General features: G+C 47.1%; 1 protein-coding gene across 1 annotated transcript; it reads right to left on the bottom strand.

Moving 5' to 3' along the window:
- Window positions 1-63: 63 nt before the first annotated feature.
- Window positions 64-25,678, bottom strand: LOC144607589 (parathyroid hormone/parathyroid hormone-related peptide receptor-like). Its single transcript, XM_078424507.1, has 13 exons — window positions 25,607-25,678; window positions 12,353-12,458; window positions 11,010-11,120; window positions 10,170-10,291; window positions 9,324-9,418; window positions 8,122-8,302; window positions 6,836-6,989; window positions 5,891-5,951; window positions 4,682-4,748; window positions 3,393-3,487; window positions 2,794-2,935; window positions 2,137-2,178; window positions 64-372 (listed from the first exon to the last, which is right to left on the bottom strand). The coding sequence occupies exons 1-13, from the start codon at window positions 25,676-25,678 to the stop codon at window positions 64-66; spliced, it is 1,557 nt and encodes a 518-aa protein (XP_078280633.1).
- Between the last annotated feature and the right edge of the window lie 592 nt (window positions 25,679-26,270).

Raw genomic sequence — 26,270 nt, 5'->3', positions numbered from 1 at the left:
TAAAGCACTTCATTTTCTTCACGGGACTGTTTCCCATTGATGTTAGAGAGGGGGCTGGAACTGTTACTCCTGCTCCTTGCCCTCTCCTCTCCCATCCCTGCTGGCCAAGCTGGGGGAGTTCAGGCAGTTGTCCGAGGGGGGTGTGCTTGCTGTGTAGCCGGGCAGCTTGATGAAGGAATGCAGTGGCAGAGCACAATGCCTGGCATTGCTGTGCACTGTGGACTGGCCTCGTGTGGCGATGCTGCTACTGATGCTATTGGTAGCAAGAGAGGTCACAGCTCCGTAAGGGCAGCTGCTGCCTGCTCGCGCCTGCTGCTTCAAATTCAGACTCAGGTTCCGCCTCAACCAGGACTTCTTTATTTCTGCCTGAACCTGCAGAGAGCGTGGAATAAAATTCCGAGTTAAAGAGTGGCGACTGGAAATACTGGGAATATTCAGCAGGTTAGACCGCATCTAAGGCACTACAGCACATCAACATGCACTTTGTCCCACGATGTCTGTGTCAAACATAATGCCAATTTAAACTAATTTGTTTTGTCTCACATGGTCCCTACCCCACCCTTCCTTGCATTTCCATGTGCACTGAGTTCATGCAATTGTGAAGCATTAATAGGTTATATCATTGTGAAGGGATGGTCAAACGTATGATGTCATGAATTGGCCGACCTGATGCTTTTATGATGAGCTAATTGGGTTTATGGTGTCATTGTGAAGGGTGATGAGGGATATGATGTCAACAACTCGTGTATTAACCTGAGGAATAGTTGGGTTTTTTAAATCGGCAAAGGATTATGAAGAAAGTGATATCTTAACATAAGAATCTTAGGACAATAAACTAGAGACGTCAAACATTTTCAATAAAAAAAATTGCAGAATTAATTTGCATCGAGGCAGAAAATGAATTAAATTGAGCAATGATGAATAAAAAGATTGAAGCATTGAACTTATGTTTTGTGTCAAAGGAAAAAGAAACATAGAGGGCAGTGGGAGGAAAGAGACACCATGTTTGGTGAATTTTAGTGCTTTGAAGATGAAACCAGCAAATGGACAAAATACCACGTCCAGGAATATCTGTATTTTCAAAAGGAGGTTGATAATGTTCCACACATTAAATATTTATGGAACTGGCTTGAAGAAAGGAGTGTTAAAACAGAGAGAAGATATAAATGTCTTTACAAATATTTCCAGTCTTAAATTCAATCTCCTACATCCACAAGCACGTGTGTAATTTCAGATCATGATTCTGTTTCTGCCATTTCCACCCATCTGGAGTGACCTTACCTAACCCACTGGCTTTGTGTTGCTCTACTAAATATTCATTCAGATTTTCACAAACATCCTTGTTCTCTCAATACGCTCCTTTTCTGCAAGTTAAAACCTGGTTAACTCTAACTTGGTTCTGACAAAGAGTCTTTGACCTGAACCATTAGCTCTGATTCTCTCCACAGATGCTGCCTGGTCTGCTGCGTATAGCTGGAACTTTCTGACAAGAATTTCCTATTAATGTAAAACCAAGGTTCCTTAACATGGTCAGGGTGCGTTGGTATAATTGTATGGCTGCCTATCACAGGTTGGATATTGCTGTTGCTGGCCTGATACCTTCGGCATAATATTTTGACAATGTGACAGTCTTCTCTGCAGTGTAGTGCCTCGTTGTAGAGATTCCTTGTGGTTGGAGAGCACCTTTTACATGGTAAAATCTCTCGGGTGCTTCATAGACTGAAAAGCAGACAAAATTTGGCCTCAGAGGAAGATAGGTGATCAGAGGGTGACGCAAGAGACTACAGATGCTAGGATCTAGAGATGAAAACAACGGGATATCAACGGGTTGAGCAGCATATGTGCTGTGTCAGGGGTGCTGTGCAATCTGATGTGTTCCTCTCGATGATCAGGCTTGTTCAAAGCAAATGGGAGAGATGGGGAGAAAGAAGGGAATTGCAGGGAAAAGGGTGCAGGCAACTGAGGCAAGGCCATGCAGAGGTTAAATTCAGACAGTGGCAGGGAGATTGCAGACTGGAAGGTTTCAGAGCTGGAGGGAACCATGTGAGAGTGGTACCATGAGGATACCTTAAAGCAAGAATGAGAATTGTTCAAAGACGCACTGAGTTTCTGAAGTACATCTGGCCTGTGACTTACCTCACCATTACAGAAGCAGTAGATAAAGGCAACAAAAAAGCCCTGTTAGGAGAAGAAAATAACATGTGACTTCCATTTTTAACATGAAGCTTAAGATGAGGCCAAGCAACCTGACCATTGTACTGTACCCCACTCTTGCAAAGAACAATTTGACTCATTCAGCTTCCCCTCTCTTTCTCCACTTTCCAGCTATTTTTTCCTTTTAAGTCTTCATCCAATTCCCTATCAACGACTGTTCTTGGACATTAAATCCTGTGTAATGCTCATTTCATCTCTGATCTTTTAGCAATTACATTAAATCTTTTACTCCTATTTGCTCACCCTCCAACCAGTTTTTATTTACTAATGTAGTAAACAGGAATTGCAGATGCTGGTTTATACCAAAGATCAATGCAAAATGCTGGGGTAAAACACCCGGTCAGGCAGCATCTCTGGAGAAAATAGATAGGTGATGGTATCCTTTTTCAGATTGAAGAAGGATGCTGACCCGAAACTTCACCTATTATTTTCTCTAGAGATGCTGCCTGGACCTCTGAGTTGCCCCACTGGGGCAAAAATAGGCAAATGGGACTAGGTCGCGGAGCCATATTGATCATCCTGGATGAATTAGGCCAAAGGGCTTCTTTCCATCTCCGGCTATGGAGATGACTTCCCTACCTGAGAGGAGTTGAAGAGCATCTCATAATGCATCTGGATCTGCCAAAGGATCGTGGATACATCGGTGTATGGCATGGCCATGAAAACCACATAATGAACTCCAAAAAGAGGCATGAGGACAAGTGTAGACTTCAACAGCTTTCTGTAAGAAAAACAAAGCAGAGTCAAGGTCAGAATGATCATGGATCTCAGAGTGGGGGCTGCAGATGTCATTGTCCATCCCTGCTCCAGGATCAGTTGATGCCGTTGGTCAATGTACAGGGTTCAAAGACTCAGTCAGTGCTGAATCTGCCATTGGTCAGTGACTGTTGGTGATCAATGGCCTTTATCAACGGAAGGACAATCCGAAGGTCAGTCTGAAGAAGGGTCTCGACCCGAAACGTCACCCATTCCTTCTCTCCCGAGATGCTGCCCGACCTGCTGAGTTACTCCAGCATTTTGTGAATAAATACCAACGGAAGGACAATGGTCACTGGCCAGACAGTGGCCTCGCTCGGCGCTCACTCAATGGTCTCAGTTGGTGGTCATCTATCTTGATCAGTCGTTAGGGGCAGTTCGGTCTATTATCAACATGGACACAGTGGGCCGAAGTGGCTCACCTGTACTGCTGCCGAGGACCCAGTTTTCCTGCATTTGTCTCCCACAGTTTTGATGCCAAAACACGGACAATGTTTATAAAGAGGAAGAAATTCACCTAAAGAAAGCAACAACGTCAGTTATTATAATTCCACGTGTTTCATCTCCTGGCCCTAGACTTGGCACTGCATAGCTTCAAGAAGTAGGGATCTCCAATACCCGTGCAAATTATGTTCCACTTGAGCCCCATTCCAGCAAGCAACCGCTCTATCCCAGCAGGAGTCACCAACTTGGACCCCCATCCCAACAAGAGTCAGACCTTGTAGTGCCCTATTCCAGTGGACAGTCTCTGCCAGTAGGTCCCTATTCCAGCAGAGTTTAGTTGAGTTTAGTTTTGAGATGTAGCGCGATAACAGGCTCTTTGCTCTTTGGCCCACCGAGTCTGGGCCGACCAACAATCGTACACTCGCACAATCCTACACCCGAGGGACAATTTACAATTTTACCGAAGCCAATTAACCTACAAATCTGTACATCTTTGGAATGTGGGAGGAAACCGGAGCACCTGGAGAAAACCCACGCAGTCACATAGGGAACGTACAAACTCTGTACAGATGGCACCTGTAGTCAGACAATAGACAATAGACAATAGGTGCAGGAGTAGGCCATTCAGCCCTTCGAGCCAGCACCGCCATTCAATGCGATCATGGCTGATCACTCTCAATCAGTACCCCGTTCCTGCCTTCTCCCCATACCCCCTCACTCCGCTATCCTTAAGAGCTCTATCCAGCTCTTTCTTGAAAGCATCCAACGAACTGGCCTCCACTGCCTTCTGAGGCAGAGAATTCCACACCTTCACCACTCTCTGACTGAAAAAGTTCTTCCTCATCTCCGTTCTAAATGGCCTACCCCTTATTCTTAAACTGTGGCCCCTTGTTCTGGACTCCCCCAACATTGGGAACATGTTTCCTGCCTCTAATGTGTCCAATCCCCTAATTATCTTATACGTTTCAATAAGATCCCCCCTCATCCTTCTAAATTCCAGTGTATACAAGCCTAATTGCTCCAGCCTTTCAACATACGACAGTCCCGCCATTCCGGGATCGAACCTGGGTGTCTGGCCCTGGAAGGCAGCAACTCTACTGCTGCGCCACCGTGCCGGACAAAGAGGTTAGCACGTTCAGGAGGTTAGGAAGGTGCTGGCAGCTTGAGTAACGCTTGGGTCTGGATAAGTGTGCTTTTCCTGCCTGCTGGTTTGGCACAGACTACCCAGAGCTCCCAAGCCCAGCAGTGTCGACACCTCCTCACTTACCACAACGGCAGCAAGAATAGGAACCTGGTAAATCCACTTCACATTTCCAGCACTGAGGTCCCAGCATCTGACGGGGAGAAGAGTGAGAGAGAACATGTTAATGTAGGCACCGGCATTGCCAAGCATTCAGCAGGGGTCAGACTGCATTCTCACATCTCCAACCCAGCTTCTTTCATCAACCTACGATTCATCACACTGGTGCAGCAGAACGAAAGCAATCTCTCTTTTATCCATCTAGTCCATAATTCAGCTGCTGAGTCTGTGCCCCTGATAGTTTTGAATATCTATACTGGGTACTCTCTCAATCCCTCTGCAACAAGGAAGGATGGGTGCCAGAGTGAGACATAATCTGCTTGGGGAACATTTGCCCAATATCTCAGTTATGGTTCAGTAGCATTTATTCTCCCTACATTCACTTCTTTTCATTTTAGTTACATCGAAGAAAACTTTCAGTCTCCAAAGATTACCAAGAAAACTCTCAGCAGGATGGAAGAATAACTGGGGGAATTTTGAATTTGTGGCTTGGAGACCATCATGGTTCTAAAATGGAGTAAAAAGGAGAAACTCTTGGAAATACTCAGTAGGTCAGTCAGCATCTGTGGAGAGGGTGGCTGGATCCTTTGCAGGTTAATGGTCTTTCGTCAGTACTGGGAACAGTTGGTTTCCACTTCGGTTCTTGTACATCATTCCCACAACACTGAATGAAATGATTTTGTTATTGTTTCCAGCCTGCAATTTGTGCAGAGCAAGATCCCACCAATAGCCCCTAATGAGTGAAGATTGATGTCACTTACTGTTAAAGTTTTCCCCGTCCTCCTTTACATTACATGGTAATGGTGTTGAATATTGTCCAAGACACACGGGGGGGGACGGGGGACGGGGGGGACCCTCTGCTCTATTTTGAGAACATTTACATGCTCAGCACTCTGGGACTTGCTCTAATATCTCGTGTGAATGCTGACCTCTCTAACAGTGCACCCCTCCCTCTGCATTGCACAGGACCCACAGTCTGGATCTTATGCTCAATCCCTGCAGAGAGTTAACCCGGACCCTGCCCGGTCTCTGGAGTAGATCAACCCAGGCCCCATCTCCTAGTGTATTACCCCAGGCCCCACGCAACACCAAATGTGTTGTTCACGTCTTGAGGCAGCTCCTGCTCCTCCTTTAGCTCAGCAAGTTCACTACTATTGAGTCCAAGAGTGTACGTACAGCGTATCTGCCAGTGATGCTCTGGTGATTCCCCATGCAGCCACCACCACCGCCGGGATCCCTGCAGAAGAGGCCAGAGAGACACACCTGAGCATCCAGGTTTTCTCAGTCACTGCATGCAGCAGTTGTTTGTGTCCTTACCCTCCCATCTCAACCTCCATCCGCCACATCTTAACCCCAACCCATCCCCAATTCCACCCCAACCTCCACCCCAACCTCCACTCAAACCCCAATTCCCACTGCCAACCCCCACTTGTCACAACCCCACTGCCTCCCCCCGCACCATCCCCAAACGCCATCCAAACCACCATCCCCAATCTCCACTATCTACCATCTCCCCCAACCCCAAACCCAACCTTACCACCAACCCTCACCCACTATAGGTGTACATGTTGTCCCATCAGGTGATAAAACTCCACCTGGCGATGAGACAAACAGGCCCAACCCCCAGCCAGTGAGATACAATGTTCCTCCACCTCAAACCCTTCCCTGCTATCTGGGTCCCCCATTCTCCGTTTGGCCATCCATTCCCGTGCCAGGCTCTGTCCACTTCACTCGTAAAGAGGCCAAATGACTCTAATGTGCCTTCACTCTGCCCTGGATAATGCCTTGTGCTTATTAGTGACTGGAGAAGCATGCCTTAGGACCCTGTGGTTGGGAACAACACACTCACATCCCTGAGACAATCAAGTGCTTGACAATCAGAGGGTAAGAAATGATCTTCGTGGAGTGCACCAGTTCATAAGTTCTAGGAGCAGAATTATGCCATTCACCCCTTCATGTCTACTTCGCCATTCAATCATGGCTGATCTATCTTTCCCTCTCAACCCCATTCTCCGTCCATAACCCCTGACATCCGTACTAATCAAGAATCTGCCAATCTCCGCCTTAAAAATATCCATTGACTTGGTCTCCACAGCCGCCTGTAGATCTTCTCATCCTTACCCCAGCCAATCAGTGTCAGCGCCCAGAGATACTTCTTGTCCGATAAGAAAGCCATGAAGATCAGACTGTGCAGGTAAAGGCCCTCCACCAGAATCCAGTAGTGATTGGTGGCGAGGAAGTAGAGGAAAAGGATCACCGCCACCTTGCAGCCTGTCTACAAGAGTAGAGCTCAGTTACCAGATCAGAAAGGGAGTGGGCACCACACAGACCTGCCACGGTGTGGTGACCGGCCCATAAACCACCACCCAGAATGGCAGCCTCGAAGCCTCTCTCCTTTAACCTGACGTCTGCCTCTTGCTGGACTGGGAGGACGAACACATCTCTTAGCCCAACCTGAAACCGGCGCCTGCCATCTGCAAACACGGGTAAGGGAACTGGTACTCCCAGCCACAAGATCGCAGGGCCGGGTAAACCAGGCATGGCACCACAGTCAAATGGCCATGGCAGCGAGTGAGTGAAAATACTGATTCAGGGCATTGGATAGACATTCCTGCCTGCCCTCCCTCGCACAGCACCGCAGCGCTGGACCTGGGCTCAGCCACTCTCCAGTAGTCTGCCCATCCTCTGCTCTGTGTCCCCAGCTAAAGGTCAGTGTCAGTTACATGGCAGCAGGGAGTGGAGCTCAGCCTCTGTCAGGCCAGGGCAACCACCAACTCCCTGCTGTGGAAATGTGGTCAGACCTCACTGTGGTGGCACGGTGGTGCAGCGGTCGGGTTGCTGCCTTACAGCACTTGCAGCCCCAGGGACCTTGGTTCGATCCTGACCACGGGCGCTGTCTGAACAGAGTTTGTACGTTCTCCCCATGGCCGTGTGGGTTTTCTCCGAGATCTTCGGTTTCCTCCCACACTCCAAACACGTACAGGTTTGTAGGTTAATTGACATAAGATATAAGTGTATATTGTTCCTACTGTGTGCAGGATAGTGTTGATGTGTTGCTGGTCAGTGCGGACTCGGAGTGCCGAAGGGCCTGTTTCTGCACTGTATCTCTAAACCAAAGCAAACTAAACTTGTGTAAATTGGTCGCCAGTCCAAGTGAAACACCTCAGCTTTTCACTGTACCTCGGTACACGTGACAATAAACTAAACTCAAAGCAATGTTTTGTGTGTAGAGGGTACACAACTTAAATAAACATACATGACACCTGGCTGGAAAATGAAATGACGTGTATGTTTATAGCACGTACAGTCACAAAAATGCACTGCCCCTCAGGATATGTTGGCTCCTTGACTGGCCAGAGGCTTTCCTTCTAAAGCCCAGCCGTGGAGTGTGCAGGACATGTACTCACGAACTGCCCCTCACTGGGGAGAGGCATCGCCTCGCCCACTAGTTCTTCAACACGGAACTCCAACCCATTCATCGTCGAGTTTGAATAGACCATGACGTCCTTGACAAAGATGCTGATTGCCCGGCACATGAAGGAAGTGAAGAGGTGCATGTGGATGTAGTTCCTGGTACAATGTAGCCTCCTGTGGTGTGAGAGGAGACCACTGTGTCAAACCGCAGTAAACATTCCCCGCACTTCTCCTGGGCCTGAACCACCACCCTGGTCTATAGTAAATCAGCTCCCTATACATGATTACAATCAAGCTGTCCACAGTGCATAGATACAGAATAAAGGGTATAATGTTTAGTGCAAAATAAAGTCTGGTTAAAGATAGTCTGAGAGTCCCCCATTAGGTAGATGGTAATTCAGGACCGCGCTCTAGTTGCTGATAAGGTTGTTCAGTTGCCTGATAACAGCTATCCAGAAGGTTAAGGCACATGGGACCCAAGGTGAATCCAAGGCTAATTGAATCCAAACTTGGTCATAGGAGGCAGAGGGTGGTGATGGAAGGGTGTCTTTGTCATTGGAAGTCAGTGACAAATGTTACACTGCAGGGATCAATACTGGGACTCTTAGTATTTGTGATCACTTGGTTGTGAATGCATGATTAGTAACTTTGCCGATGAAAGATGGTGGTGTTGTGAACAGAGAGGAAAGTTGTCTAAAGCTACAGCAGGATAGAGATCAGTTGTACAGTTAGCAAGATAGACAGAAAATTTTAAGGTACTAAAACTGAGAGCTTGGGAGGGGGTTTGAGGTGAAGGGGGGGTGGGGGGGGGGGGACGAGGTAAGGAAAGTCTGATGTGAGGAGTGGAGGCTGAGGCGAGGGAATTCTGACATGAGGCGAGGGGCTGAGTTAATGAAATTCTGAAGTGAGGAGGGGAGCGGGAGGGACCGAGGTGTGGGGTATCTGAGGTAAAGAGAGGGTGTGTGGGGTGTACTGGAGTGAGAGGTGGGCGTGAATGACCTCAAATGGTGATTGTTTGAGCTGATACGGAGCCAAAACATCTCCCCAACCCCCCCCCCCCCCCCCGACTCAACGTTATTTGGCAGCTGAGAAAGAAGGGCAGTGATGTCGCACTTACACGCCGATTATTCACTCCCGATGAGCCGACTTTACATGAGACGGATAATAATTATAATCCGGATGAACAGTAGCTTACCTGAAAAAACTGAGAATGGCAACGGCACCCAGCAGAGAGGCCAGGGAGATAGAGTAGCCCACCGTGTACATCAGGTACAGACGGTCAAACACAACCTGCAGAGGGCATGGGGCACAGGCATTCACCATCTTGCTCAGTGTCACCGGGAGAGGACGGCTACAGAATGTTCCCCCTTCAGCACTCAGTGCTCACTGGAGCAAACACCAGCAGTTCCCATGGACAAATGAAGGTTCCATCTTGGTGCACTGGGATGTGGACCCCCTCTCACCCCCACCCTCGCTCCCACACCTTGCCCCAACCCTCACCCCCACCTTCACCCCCACCCCTCACCACCACCCTCGCCCTCACCCCCACCCCCCACACCTCACCACCAATCCTAACCGCTCATCCCCACCCCAACCCTTGTCTCCACCCTCATCCCCACCCCCCACACCTCACCACCACCCTCACCGCTCATCCCCACCCCAACTCTTGTCCCCACCCTCACCCCCACCCCTCACCAACACCACTCACCACCACCCCCACACTCGCCCCCACACCTTGCCCCAACCCTCACCCCCACCCCCACCCCTCACCACCACCACCCTCGCCCTCACCCCCACCCTCATCCCCACTACCCTCACCCCACCCTTGTCCCCGTCACCCTCGCCACCCCCCACACCTCACCACCAATCCTCACCACCACCCTCACCGCTCATCCCCACCCCAACCCTTGTCCCCACCTTCATCCTCACCTCCACCCACCCTTGCCCTCATCCCCCTCACCCTCACCTCCACCCCACCCTCACCCCCACATCCCCACCTTCACCCCCACCCCCACTCCAGGCTTGGGAAGGTGTGGTCTACCTTTTGGTGCCAAAAGTCTGCCCACAGGAACTGGGTGCACTCGGTGTAGTTTGCCCAGGTTCTGTTCATGTTGGACACCAGCTCCCAATCACCATGAACACTGCACCTGCGATACGCATGCCCTGCCAAAGGAGGAGCAGCAGTTATTGTACAGGTTAGTCAGTGCAGTAACTTAGTGGGCAACACGGATGAGCAGAGTGAGTGAGTACAGTGAGCAGGGGGTGTGCAAGGAGAATTGAATGTGTAGAATGAACAGAGGATGTACAGAATGAACAGCAAGTGTGCATAGAGAGTGAGCAGCCCAAAGAGCCATGAGGGTGACCAGAATGTGTGAATAGTGTGAGCTTGGTGTGAGCGTGAGCTTTAGAAACATGAAGTGGTGGGCATGGCATTGTGTGCTGGCCCACAGCCCACGCTGTGTCACCGGGAGAGGTGAGAGTACCTTCCCCCCTCAGTACTCAGTGCTTGCTGGGGCAAACACCAGCAGTTCCCATGTTCAAAGGCTGGCTCCATCCAGTGCACTGGGATGTGGTTCCAGTCGGGGTGGGCATTGCCAGTGTGGTGTGGGCACAGTGGGCACGGTGTGCGATTGATGTGCTCAGCTGATGTGAGCAGACTGATTAACCATTACCTCCAGTGATCTCAGGTGCTCAGTCATGGTGGGAGTGGTGAGGGAGTGCCCATCATCAGCACTGTGCCTGCTGTCACTATGGGAGCAGTCTGAGAACACCAAGCACACTGTAGATGTGAGCTGCCTGTGAGCCTGGTCCCTCTGAGAGTGCTGGCATGGTGTGAACATGATTGTTTCGATGGAGGTGTGAGTACGAGCCGTGTGGTTACCTTTGTGGTTGAAGTCATGGATATACTGGGGGCAGGAGATGGCGATGCTGTGGTTGGCTTGGGCTGTGGGCCAGCACACAATGCCATCCCACTCCGCTTGGCAGGCTGCCCCTGCAGGGACGAATGGACACAGAGATCAGAAATGCACAAAGGCAGCGTTTTCAAACCAGCAAAAAAGGCAATCGCACCACATATCGGAAGGAGGTAGAGACACAAGAGACTGTTATTGCTTAAGATTCCAGTATCAGCTAAGTTCTGGGGGAACTCAGCAGATCAGGCAGCATCTGTGCAGGGAATGGACAGTTATCTCCAATTCACACACTCCCTCCACTAACCCTTCCTAACCTCACTCACTGCCTCCACTAACCTCCCCAATTCCCTGCTACAGTGGTAACCTGTTCCCAAACACACTCAAACTCCCATTGGTGACTTCTACACAGTGCAGAGACAGACGAGTGTGGCCATGTCTTCAATTCACAGCATTGCCTTTGTTAGTCATCACCCACATTCCCCAGCACTGTTCCCCAACACGATTCTTCACTTCATGTCAAACATTCACGTTCACTCCTCAACATTTATCCATGCCACCCCGATCTGCCACATGTCTGCCCAGGCACTCAACTTGTCTCAATCACTATGAAGCCTCTTTGCATCTTCCTCACAATTTACAATCCCATTCAATTTTCATGTCATCAGCAGCTTTAGGAATATTACCTGCGTACTGTCAACGGGTGGGGTTCAGGTACAAAGGGAGACTCTGCAACCTCCACACAAATAGCACCGGAGGTCAGAATTGATCGTGGGCTGCAGGTAAGCTCCATCCTCTGGTAATTTTATATGCATCTCCTTAACTTTGCTTGTTAGCCAGATGCAGTTCACTTGTCCTAGTGTGCTTTTGCTCCTTTCCTGCCTTTGCTCCTTGATTACTATGCGTTGTCTACTCCTTTCCATGAAGCTCCCCAATCCATCACAGCCAACCCAGTCTTCATACTTGCGTAGTTTGCTTTTTTATATTTAGAGCTCCAGCTTCACTCCCTGCCACAGGGAGGAATTCTATTGTTGTTGTCACACTTCCCTGAAGGAGCACGAACACATTGGTGTATCATATCATATCATATCATATATATACAGCCAGAAACAGGCCTTTTCGGCCCACCAAGTCCGTGCCGCCCAGCGATCCCCGTACATTAACACTATCCTACACCCACTAGGGACAATTTTTTTTTTTTTTTTTTTTAATAACATTTTTACCCAGCCAATTAACCTACATACCTGTACACGACATTTTTTGTTGATGTTGACTGATTTTTCAGCTCAAACTCGTGAAGTAAGTGGAACGTTACCTGCTTTCTGGGCTGGTCTGGTTCTCAGATTTGTTTCACATTCTTCCTTGGCCTCAAACAACAGGTAGATCTGCTCGTCCTTGGTGATGACATCATCAGCATCCACCTGTCAGTAACAAGGATCGGTTGGTTTAGTTTAGTTTAGTTTGGTTTAGACATACAGCGTGGAAACAGGCCCTTCGGCCCACCGAGTCTGCACCGACCAGCGATCCCCGCACACTAACACAATCCTACGCACACTAGGAACAATTTACAATTATAACAAGCCAATTAAGCTACAAACCTGTACGTCTTTGGAGAGTGGGAGGAAACCGGAGCACCCGGAGAAAACCCACGCAGGTCACGGGGAGAAGGTACAAACTCCATACAGACAGCACCCGTAGTCAGGATCAAACCCAGGTTGGTGCCGCTGTAAGGCAGCAACTCCGCTGCTGCTCCAGCGTGCTGCCCTATCAACCATGCAGACTGCTCACAGTTTTATTGACCTGGCACCGAGGGATTCTCTGCTAATCCACCTGCTCCCCCACTTAATCTATTGCTGGCATTCATTCTACCCTACCCCATTCTTGCATTGAAGATAGACACAAAATGCTGGATGGACCCAGGGGTTCAGGCAGCATCTCTGGAGAAAAGGAATAGGTGATGTTTTGGGTCGAGACCCTTCATCAGATCCCGCCTCCCTATCCATGAACTGATGCTTATCCTCAACACCAGACTCATTGCTTCTCTCTCTCTCCATAAGCTAACCTCCAGCGCACATTCATTCTCCCAATCTTCCCCTGACCTGTTTATTTTCTCCATTTGACCCCATCCCAGTTTCACATCTCTTAACCCCATCCCAAGCTCACACCCAATGAGCCCAACCAACATCACACCCTTTCACCCTGGTTTTTGCTGCTGCCAGTTTAGTTTAGAGATGTAGCATGGAAACAGGCCCTTCGGCCCATCGAATCAATCAATCACCTATTCATATTAGCTCCATGTTATTTCACGAGTTCTATGTTATTTGCACCCACTCCCGACACATAACAGGGTTTTATTTACAGAGGTCAATTAACCTGGTAAACCGGCATATCTTTGGGATGTGGGAGGAAATGGGAGGAAACCCACATAGTCACAGGGAGAATGTGGGAACTCGACACGCACCTGAAGTCATGATCAAACCCGGGTCACAGGTGCTGTGAGGCAGTGGCTCTACTACGCCACTGTGTCGCTTCTTGGACCCTTTTCACCTCTCTACTGAAAATGGCAAGAACCTTGGCCTCAAGAGAGAAGCCCATTTACTGAACATCTCACATTTCCATTTACTGAGCATCTCATATTTCGCTTGAGCAGCTTACAGCCCAGTGGTATAATTTTAGATTTCTCTAACTTCAGATAGCCCCAGCATTCCCTCTCCATCCCTCCCCCACCCAAGTCGCACTAGCTTCTCGTCTTCACCCTACAAACAGCTAACAATGGCCTGTTTCCTTTATCATCGTTACTTTTTTGCATATCTTTCATTCATTGTTCTTTATCTCTCTACATCAGCATTTATATCTCTCGTTTCCCTTATCCTTAACCAGTCTGAAGAAGGGTCTCGACCCGAAACGTCACCCATTCCATCTCCAGAGATGCTGCCTGTCCCGCTGAGTTACTGCAGCTTTTCGTGTGTATCTTCTGAGACATGTTCCTGGGCTTTGCCACTTCTTCCTCCTCCTCCTCCTCCTCCTTTGTCCATAGCTCAAACTACAGGGAGCAAACAGGACAGAGTACAACACTGAAGATCCCCACACTGTGACACTGACATTCTGCCTGCAATGTCATGATATCAGCACAAGGACTTCAGAGAGAGCAAGAGTGCCATCCCGCTGAGCTGATCAGACCCTGCTCTGTTAGATACTCCTGCCCTCTTGCCTCTCCCTGCTGTCTGCCTAAAGCCATTCTTTAATTATTAAAGGTGACCAATATGTTAAATTTTAAATTAAAATTAAACATTATTTATAATGTATCTGGAGCATGCTGTTTGGTCTCAATGAATGAATGAATAAGTTTGAATGAATAAGTTTATTGGCCAAGTTTGTGCATATACAAGGAATGTGCCTTGGTGCTCCGCTCACAAATGACAACACAAACATACAGTTAACAATTACGAATAAAGCATAAACACATCAAAACAATAAGGATACAACATTACGGTCTAACACATGTGGATGAAAATAAACCGGAGCAAAAGAGGGACTACAGACTTTGGTTATTGAATAGAACTACTACTCGTGGGAAAAAGCTGTTGTGTGTGTGCGCGCGTTTGTGTTTATATTGTGATGTTATCAGAAGACATGGTCATGCTGAGTGCTAACTGCACAAGCAATTTAACTGTTTCACAGATACTCTGTTCATTAAAGTCCTAAATTCTCGACAGAAAGACAGTGTGCTGATTTGCACATTAGCATTACCTGTATATTGTGGGGCACGGCATTTTAAATGGCATTGTTGTAACAAGGTGAGGCAATTCCTATTATAATTGTTCGTTTCCTCAGGTGTGCCCCCCCCCTACCTTCCCCAAATATTTGACATTAAACATAAATTAATCAGACATCCTGCACCAACGAACAACGGCACCTCCACAAAGCCCTTCAACCAGTCAAATTTAAACAGCCTCTCACACTGCCTTGAGGACATAAAATGTTGGATGGCACAGAACTTCCTCCAATTAAATGAGAGCAAGTCTGAGGTCATCCTATTCGGCCCCCCCGACTCCATCAAATTGATAACAGGCAGTCTTGGAAGCCTATCCTGCCTAGTCAAACCGCATGTCAAAAACCTCGGCATGATATTTGACTCTGCATTAAAATTTGATAAGCAAGTCAACGCTGTGGTAAAAGCCAGCTTCTTCCAACTTCGAACCATAGCTAAAATCAAACCTTTCCTCAAATTCGACGACACAGAAAAAATCATTCACGCTTTCATTTCCTCCCGCCTAGACTACTGCAACTCCCTATACACTGGGATCAGCCAATCTTCCCTGTCCCGCCTGCAACTGGTCCAAAACGCCGCAGCGAGACTCCTGACGGGTACCCGTAAAAGGGACCACATCACCCCGATTCTGGCCTCTCTCCACTGGCTCCCTGTACGGTACAGAATCAACTTCAAGCTCCTCCTATTCACGTATAAAGCCCTAAATGGACACTCCCCCCCCTACATCAAAAATCTTCTAACCCCCCTCTTTAACTCCAGGTCCCTCAGATCGGCCGACTTGGGGCTATTCACTATCCCGCGGTCTAGGCTTAAACTCAGGGGTGACCGCGCTTTTGCGGTTGCAGCTCCTAGACTGTGGAACAGCATCCCTCTCCCGATCAGAACTGCCCCCTCCATCGACTCCTTTAAGTCCAGGCTCAAAACATATTTCTACTCCCTAGCGTTTGAGGCTCATTGAGGAGGCGCTGTGAACTGTTTGCGTGCTACTGTATGTTTTCATTTTTTTTTCTATTGGAACCTAATCAAATGTACAGCACTTTGGTCAACGTGGGTTGTTTTTAAATGTGCTATACAAATAAAATTGACTTGACTTGACTTGACTTCTACTGATTGTGCAAGCATGTCTAAATTGTACTTATTGTTGCAATGCAGGAAAGACAGAACCAATTTATGTACAGCAAGTTCTCAAAGCAATAGTCACAACCAATCTTTTTTGGTGATGCTGTTTGAAGGACAATTATCCCCAGGACATCTGGCCAATTCCTCATTTGTTTTCCCAGCAGTTTAAAGGGTTTTTTCACATATGTTTGAGTAAATAGAGTGCGCAGCAGTTTAATTATAAAATTTGAGGGAAATGTTGGTATCTGATTGGGTTATTTCCAACATTTCCAAGTTAATTTCCAAAACCTCAGGTCTTCTGTGTCAAACCAACTTCCCAAGGTCGCGACAAGCTGCGAGCAAGTGTTTTCCGACTGCACTCTGAGGAATCAACCGGGGGTGGAAGGCATGAAGCTCCCCATCTTCTGGTGGAAATGTCCACGGACAGTCAGTGTTGGGGGCCAAGAGTAGGGGAGGGGCAGGGTGGGCCAGGGGCAAAGACAGCTGCTCTCTCTGGTTGATTTATGCTGTAACACTATATTCTGGACTCTGGTATTTTTCTCTTTGCTCAATCTGTTGTACTTACATATGACTTGATTGAATTCATGTATGGTATGATTTGACTGGATAGCATTCAAACAAAGTTGTTCACTTTATCTTAGTACATACAACATTAATAAACAAATGATCTATTTCATTAAATAGTGCTCTTTTGTTGATGCTTATTGTGAGGCCCTTTTAGTAAATGAGCCAGTGATGAGTTAGAACTTGGCTCTACGTCTGTGTATTCACAAGCATCACTGCATACATTAACCATATACACACATGCAAACATGTGTGCATGCGCGCTCACTCACTTGCAAGCGCCCCCACACGCATACACGCATGCACACTCATGTGCACACATACATTTACACTGCACATGCTCACACTTACACATTTCTGCACAGACTCACCCACATATACACACACATGTACACTTGCACATATGTGCACACACATTAAAAAACATGCACACATAGACACATGCATGCACACCCCCACTCGCAATCTCATCGACAGTCACTAATCTACAACTGCCTGTCCCTCACACACAACTAATTAACAAAGAGATCTGCAGACTGATGCATTCAAACCTGGTGTTGTAAGATTATTCCATCAACCTATCCCCATTTGATATGCGACTCCACCTTCCTTCAGCATCTCCCAAATTTGCTGCAGAGATTATTCGAGGAGTGAGAGAAAGCCGCAGATGAGCATCAGGCAGCAGCTGAGGGGCCGTTGCACAAGGTCTGGCAATGACTAGGAAGCCCTGTGATTCTTCACAACCACACTCAAGCCGGCACCAGTCACTCTCAGCCAGGTAACAGTTCAGCACCAAACAAACCTTAGTTGTGAACTATGCAGGCAGGTATTTCACAGTCTGGTTACACTCTGAAAGCTGCCTATCAGTAACCGCTGAGAAGGGGGAGTGATTAGATCAGAATACAGGCCATCTTGTCTACTGACTGATTTAACTGCCAATTGCAGCTTTTGTACATAACACCCCACTGTGATCGATGCACACGTATTTAATCCCTGAAGGGGTATCTGTAGCACATGACAGCATAGTTGCGGTATTGCTGGAACAGTAATTTGGAGCGAAGTTTGCATCTGTCTCTGGAGTGGGTTAACACTTGAGAGTGTAGTGACCAGCAGAACCCTGGCTGGGGATGAGTATCAGGGAGGTACACGGTGTGACTGGGAATACATCAGCAATGCAGAGAACTGGAATAGGTGAACAACAAGGAGATCCACCTGGGAGTAGGAAGGAACTGCAGATGCTGGTTTACACTGGAGATAGACACTCAATGTTGGAGTAACTCAGCGGGACAGGCAGCTTCTCTGGAGAGAAAGAACTGGTGACGTTTCGGGCCGAGACGTTCTTCAGTCAAGGAAGAGGGAGACAGAGATATGGAAGGGTGAGGTGTGAAGACGAGAGATCAAAGTGTACGGTTCAAAGAAATGTAGAATGAATCATGGTTACCTGAGGGGAAGGTGATAATGAGGCATACAACCAGTAACATTTAATCAGGAGGACAGTGAAACTGGTCAGAGAACTAGGATGGGGGAGGGATGGAGAGAGAGGGAAAGCAAGGGTTACTTGAAGTGAGAAGTCAATATTCATACCGCTGGGTTGTATGCTGCCCAAGCGATCCAATATACATTTTCCTTGACCTTCGTCTCCCTTGATCTCTCATTTTCACGCACCCATTCATATTTCTATGTCTCCCTCTACCCTGAAGAAGGAAATCCACCTGGGGGTATAGGGCATACACTATAGATATCAAACAGATATCGGATATGTTCTCAAGCAGGTTTACAGAGGGAGCAGAGGATCGCTGAGATTCCACGCTGATAGTTAAAACCCAGTTTTACCTCCCCACAACATGAAACATTCATTCTGCTTCCCCCTCCACAGATGCTGCCTGTCCCACTGAGTTTTCTGCTGATTTGCAGTTTTTTGTTTTACCCCACACCCCCAATTCTCTTCACCCCGAACCTCACCGTACAACCAGCGATAATTTAACAAATGTTCAGTATAAGTGGAGGAGAGATTTTGCATAGTCTGGGAAAGATGCGACAAGGAAGCAGGTCCTTCAGCCCATCAGGTGCATACTAGCATCAACCATGCATTTACACGTCCTTTATTAACCCTGTTTTTTAAAATATCCACCATATTTGGAAGGATCAAAGCCTTTGGTGTCCTTGGCAACACTTTCCCCACTGACACCCCATTTTTGGCCACTTTATGGTGCTGAACTGGACTGAGCTTTGGCATCCATTTGTGTCTCTGAAGCAGGCCGACAACTCCATACCTGTGTTAGTTTAGTTTAGTTAGGTATATAATTGTCGCGAGAATTGAGGTTCAGTGAAAAGCTTTTTTTGTTGCGTGCTATCCAATGAAAGGACTCTACATGATTACAACCAAGCCATCCGCAGTTTACAGATACAGGATAAAGGGTAGGAAGGATCTGCAGATGCTGGTTTATACTGTAGATAGACACAAAATGCTGGATAAACTCAGCGGGACAGGCAGCATCTCCGGAGAGAAGGAATGGGTGACCTAATGCAAGGTCGAGTTTGAAGAAGGGTCTCAACCGAAACATCACCCATTCCTTCTCTCCAAAGATGCTCCCTGTCCCGCTGAGTTCCTCCAGCATTTTGTGTCTATCTACAGGATAAAGAGTATGGATCCCACCTTTGCAGCATTGCCTGCCTCCTCTGCTGCCACCCTCACCCTGACCTCCTCTGCTACCACCCTCACCCTGACCTCTGTCACCATCTGGGGATCTCTCGAAAGTTGAGCCCAGCGATTTCCTAATGCATCAGGTCACAGTTCCCTGACAGATCCCACACCTGCTGACCTGCGCTGCCTTCTCCTGTCATTAAACTAAACTCTGAATCTCCTGCTCCAAATCCCTCTGCCTTTCTCTTCGTTTGAGCTCTCTCTGATTGAGAGATTTGTCGCCTGCCCAAATAGCTCTATACATTAAAATTCTGTCTCAGAGGGATCTTTAACAGTGTGAAAAGCCCAGTACAAATGCAGCTCATTGTTTTTGTTTGCACGCCTTTGTACAATGCCATAGTCATATAGCATGGGAACAGGCTCTTCGGCCCAACTTGCCCAAGCCAACCAACAATCCCCATCCACAATATTCCCACCTGCCTACCCATAACCATCTGAACCTATCCTATCCATGCATTTGTCCAAACGTCTCTTAAACGTTAGGATAGCACCTGCATCAACTACCTCCTCCGGCACCTTGTTCCATACATACACCACCCTTGTTGGGGAGAGGACAATTTGTTCTATCGGTAACAAACATCCATTATTTAAGAGGCAGGTTTGGAAGTCCCATAGACCCAGCTTGAATATGTATTAGGTGGGAAAGTTCTGGCAGGACTTAACATAAAATGATGAAATTGTGCGAGGAATGTAAATTGGATGAAAAGACATGAGACAAGAATAGAAATCATCTACTGCACCTGGTAGCTTCTTGTACATCGCTGAGACCAAGCGTAGACTCGGCCACTATTTCACTGAACACGTGCGCGCGGTCTGCCAAAGCCAACTGCAATCCCCGTTTGCTAACCATTTTAACTCCCATTTTCATTTCCATAATGACACTTCCCTCTGGGTCTCCCATTACCAGAGTAAAGCCATACGCAATCTGGAGGACCAGCACCTCATATCCCGCTTGGGTAGCTTACAACCCAATGGTACGAACATTGAATTCTCCAATTTTTGGTAACCAACTAACCCTGCCACGGCCCCCTTTCTCCCCCCCCCCCCTCCCCCCATCACCTCTCCTGTGTCCCACCTGGAATCCCACATATTTCTCCGCTCCGCTACTTTCCTTCCTCGTTCTGGCTTCACAATTCACAACTCTTCAATTGTCTCACACCTGTTGCTTTCATCTCTGGCCTTTGTTCCAACCATCTGCCTAACAAATACCCCCTTCACCTATATCCACTTATTACCTGCCACAGTTTGTCCAGCCCTCCCCTCTTCCAGCTTTTTTCTCCCCCCCCAATCCCCCTACAACCCGATTGCAAAAGTGTCTCGACTGCAAATGTCACCTATCCACGTTCTCCAGAGATAGTCTGACCTGCTGAGTTGCTCCAGCACTTTGTGTTCTTTTGAGGCAGGTGTAAGGTAGGAACAGAAGCAGTGAACTGGGGGCGTGCAGAATTCATGATCAAGACGCATTGAAGAGCAGGTCCTTGCCAGGCTGTTATCAGGAGATGGTCAACATGTCCATGGAGATGGTTCCTGATCATGTTTCTAGATACTGCACCACTGCTGACCAAATTTCTGGTTCAAGTCTTTGACTGTTCCACAGAGAAATTAACTTAGAATAACATTAATCCAGCAACTAGAATGGGACAATCACAGAGGCACTGAACAATTAGCGGGGGGAAAGTAGAAGACAATAGAAGTGCAAATTCAAATTCAAATTGTGCTTTACACAGTAATTGGAATTAGCATTGCATATTTAGTTACTAAATATCGGATATGTGGACTGTATAATGAGAGAGAGGTTTTAAAGTCTGTTTGCAATTTCATATTATTTAAAACCAAGAAGCAGAAATCTATGCGAGAGATGCCAGAAGACTGGAGGGTGGCAAATGTTGTGCCTCCTTTCAAGACGGGCTGCAGGGAAAAGGCTGGGAACTATAGGCCGGTGAGCTTAACATCTGTAGTTGGTTCTGGTTCTGGTTGATTACTGCGCAAACACCTCATAAGTGGTTATCTCGCGCAGGTTGGGAAGTTACTAGAGAGTATTCTGAGGGATAGGTTATACAGGCATTTGGATGGGCAAGGGCTGATTAGGGATAGTCAGCATGGTTTTGTACGTGGGAGGCCGTGTCTCACAAATCTGATTGCTTTTTTTGAAGACGTGACCAAAAAGGTTGATGAGGGCAGAGCTGTAGATGATGTATACATGGATTTCAGTAAAACATTCGACAAGGTTCCACATGGTAGGCTGCTCTGGAAGGTTAGATCACATGGGATCTAAGGAGAGATAGCTGAATGGATAGCAAATTGGTTCCATGGAGGGACACAGAGGGTGAAGGTGGAAGGTTGCTTCTCGGACTAGTGGTGTGCTTCAGGGTTAGCGGTGCTGGGCCCGTTACTGTTTGTCATCTACATCAATGATTTGGATGAGAACATACAGGGCAAGATTAGCAAGTTTGCTGATGATACAAAAGTGGGTGGTTTTGCAGATAGTGAAAATGTTTGTGAAAGATTGCAGCAGGAACTGGATGGATTGGCCAGGTGGGTTGAGGAATGGTTGATGGAATTTAATACAGAGAAGTGTGAGGTGTTGCATTTTGCGAAGTCTAACAAGGGGAGGACTTACACAGTGAATGGTCGTCCTCTGGGTGGTGTTGTAGAGCAGAGGGATCTAGGAGTGCAGGTGCATGGTTCCTTGAAGGTCGAGTCGCAGATAGATAAGGTGGTCAAAAAGGCTTTTGGCACATTGGCCTTCATCAATCAGCGTATTGAGTATAGAAGTTGCGGTTGTATAAGACGTTGGTGAGACCGCATTTAGAATATTGTGTTCAGTTCTGGGCACCATGTTATAGGAAAAATATTGTTAAGCTTGAAAGGGTTCAGAGAAGATTTATGAGGATGTGCCAGGACTAGAGGGTGTGAGCTATAAGGAAAGGTTGAGTAGGCTGGGTCTCTATTCTTTGGAGCGCAGGAGGATGAGGGGTGATCTTATAAGGGTGTATATAATCATGAGAGGAACAGATCATGTAGATTCACAGAGTCTTTTGCCCAGAGTAGTTGAATCGAGGACCAGATGACATAGGTTCAAGGTGAAGGGGAAAAGATTTAATAGGATGAGGGGGTAACGTTTTCACATAAAGGGTGGCGTGTGTTTGGAACAAGCTGACAAATGATGTGGTTGAGGCTGGGACTATCCCCACATTTAAGAAACAGTTAGACAGGTACATGGATTGTACAGGTTTGGAAGGATATGGACCAAACGCAGGCAGGTGGGACTATTGTAGCTGGGACATTTTGGCCGGTGTGGGCAAGTTGGGTCTATGACTCTAATTGGACTGCTCCTGGGATACATACTTTGGTGGCATGACTGACCAGCCCTAACTCAATAGACAACAGACAATAGGTGCAGGAGTAGGCCATTCAGCCCTTCGAGCCAGCACCGCCATTCAATGCGATCATGGCTGATCACTCTCAATCAGTACCCCGTTCCTGCCTTCTCCCCATACCCCCTCACTCCGCTATCCTTAAGAGCCCTATCCAGCTCTCTCTTGAAAGCATCCAACGAACTGGCCTCCACTGCCTTCTGAGGCAGAGAATTCCACACCTTCACCACTCTCTGACTGAAAAAGTTCTTCCTCATCTCCGTTCTAAATGGCCTACCCCTTATTCTTAAACTGTGGCCCCTTGTTCTGGACTCCCCCAACATTGGGAACATGTTTCCTGCCTCTAATGTGTCCAGAACCAAGTCAATAACATTAGAGTAAAGAAACAAGGGACTGCAGATGCTGGTTCACACAAAAGGACACAAAGTGCTGGAGTAACTCAGTGAATCAGGCTGCAACTGAACCTTCCTACCAGCAACGAGAGAACACTTCCCCTTTGGAGACCCTTGGACTATCTTTGATCAGACTTTACTGGACTTTATCATGCACTAAATGTTATTCACATTAGTCCCTTTATCATGTATCTGTACACTATGGATGACTCGACTGTTATCATGTTTTGTTTTTCCGCTGATTAGTTAGCAAGCAAAAAAAGCATTTCACTGTAGCTCGGTACATGTGACCATAAATTAAAGTCAGACTCATCCCTGGAGAACACGGATAGGTGAGGTTTTGGATCCCTACCCGAAACATCTCCTATCCACATTCTCCAGAGATGCTGCCTAACCTGCTGAGTTACTCCAGCACTTTGTGTCAGTCAATGACATTAGTCAGGAGTCAGGTTGACCAGACGTTGGTGAGACCGCATTTAGAATATTGTGTTCAGTTCTGGGCACCATGTTACGGATGAGACGGAGTTTCTTCCCATAGGCCATCAGGACTGTTAACTCTCATATCACCAGGGACTAATTTAATTTACTGTATTAATTTATTTTCTGTGTTAAATTTTATTTTTCTATTCTGTTTTGTAGTTTTAGCACAATCCGCAGGCATTGCCACTTTCATTTCACTGCACATCTTGTATATGTATGTGACAAATAAAGTTGACTTGACTTGACTTGAGAACTGGCAAGGAAGACAAATGACTTTGTCCCTTCCTACCCAAACCACCCCATCCCCGGGCACTTTCCCCTGCAACTGCAGGAGATGCAACGCCTGTCCCTTTACCTCCCCCCTCAACTCCATCCAAGGACCCAAACAGTCTTTCCAGGTGAGCCAGTGGTTCACCTGCACCTCCTCCAACCTCATCTATTGCATCCGCTGCTCTAGATGTCAACTTCTTTACATCAAGGAAACCAAACGCAGGCTCGGCGATCGCTTCGCTCAACACCTTCGCTCAGTCTGCCTTAACCAACCTGATCTCCCGGTGGCTGAGCACTTCAACTCCCCCTCCCACTCCCAGTCTGACCTTTCTGTCATGGGCCTCCTCCAGTGCCATAGTGAGGCCCACCAGAAATTGGAGGAACAGCACCTCATATTTCGCTTGGGCAGCCTGCAGCCCAGCGGTATGAACATTGACTTCTCCAACTTTAGATAGTTCCTCTGTCCCTCTCTTCCCCTCCCCTTCCCAGTTCTCCCTCTATCTTCCTGTCTCCACCTATATCCTTCCTTTGTCCCGCCCCCCTGACATCAGTCTGAAGAAGGGTCTCGACCCGAAACGTCACCCATTCCTTCTCTCCCGAGATGCTGCCTGACCTGCTGAGTTACTCCAGCATTTTGTGAATAAATACCTTCGATTTGTACCAGCATCTGCAGTTATTTTCTTACATTCACTGTAGGGCATTAGTGAACAATAGAAATACTTACACCAATCTGGCAGTTCCATGACAATTATTACTAGCTTTATAAGAAGAAATCACACAATTATTAACTGTATTTGAACAGTTTATTAAGGACTTTAGGTAATGCTTTGTGAATGCTTTGAGCCAAAACGGAAGAAATGTGGCTGTCTACTTATGTGATCACTCTGGAGATGATGAGGTTGTTCTCCTTGGAATAGTGTTCACCCGGTTACGGGGGATTGCTTGAGACAGCGAGACAGTACCGATATGACAAAGAGACTCGTGGCATCATCCCCAGTAACATATCTCACTTTATTCAATCCATTACCCAGAAATTTCCAAGGCAGTCCTCAGGTCACTTCATTTATACTCGAATTAGAGGAAACAACAATATCTGCCTACAGTCACTATCCCAGAGTGGAACATCAAAAATATCTGCCTACAGTCACTATATCCATGGACTATCCCAGAGTGGAACATCCTTCCCAACACCACCAGATGTACACCAACCTTGTCACTCTTCAAGTCACAGCTCGACAACTTGGACATGGATCTTCTCACCAAACTTGCCCACATAAAAATCTAAATAACCTTTTTGCAACCAGTACCCACGCGAGCGAAACCTGCATGAGATAGCCCAGCTGTTGGCGGTTGTGCAGCAGAAAACAGAAACAGAAACAGAAATGACGGACCGAATTGCCTCCTTCCCTGCCGGAACGACCCATCACTCCGCTCACCAATTCACTACTCTATTGTGTTGGAGTTCTCCGACCAACTTGGAAGGTTTGGTGGTGAGTGTTTACTTGCTGGCATTCGACATTTGGTGGCTGAGGATAATTTTGATTTAAGTGGTGATTTTTTAAGAGGACAAATATTGACCTTTCCTCGCACACTGGGACATGGCGTCCGATATCTGATACAGCCCCAACACTTCCCATCTCATTTAAAATGCGTGCACGACTGTTTAACCACATCTGTGGAACTTGACAAAATCTAAAGATATAAGACATCGAGTCACATACAGTGCGGTCCAGGACAGGATCGAGACTCAGGAGCCTTGTAGAGGCAGCGAGCAGGAGTTGGCGACACTATCACTCCTCACCTTCCCGCCTCCCACCAAGGTGGCGACGATGACCATATCTGCAGGCAATCTCTGGTCGGTAGGGGTGGGGGCATTGCGTTCGCTACTCACCCGGGCACATGTGGCGCGGAGCAGAGCAGAGCAGAGCAGGAGCCCAAGACAGCGGCCGGCGACCTTCCCCATCCCCATCCCCGCAGCGCGGCTTCCATCAGTCGGCGCTCCAGGACATCCCCGCCCCCCGCTCGGCACACCTCCTCCCCGGCTGCCCAGCGCCCGGCACCCGCTCCCTGGAGAGAGAGAGAGTGGAGACCCTTCTTTAGACAACTTATTAGCCCGCATCCCCGGCGGCAACTGCTTGTAAACTGCGTGTCAGTCACAACCAAACACGCAGTGCACTTTTTGCACAAACTTTTTTTTTCTTTTCGGTGTTTTGATAAATTGATCTAGAGATTACGTGTAATAATATATATAGATTAATAGATAGATAAATAGTTAATAATAATAATAATAAAATAATAATAACAACAACAATAATAATAATAACAACCACAACAACCACAACAATAATAATAGTAATAATAATAATAATAATAATAATAATAATGTTAACGACAACAATAATAATAATAATTATTATTATTATATTATAATAATTAATAAAATAATAATAATAATAATAATAATAATAACAATAATAATAACGACAACAACAATAATAATAATAATTATTATTATTATAATACAATAATAAGAATAATTATAATAATAACAACAA

Source organism: Rhinoraja longicauda, chromosome 29 (genome assembly GCF_053455715.1).
Source record: "Rhinoraja longicauda isolate Sanriku21f chromosome 29, sRhiLon1.1, whole genome shotgun sequence".
In the NCBI taxonomy this organism is placed as follows: Eukaryota; Metazoa; Chordata; class Chondrichthyes; order Rajiformes; family Arhynchobatidae; genus Rhinoraja; species Rhinoraja longicauda.
This window is presented reverse-complemented; position numbering and strand designations above follow the sequence as displayed.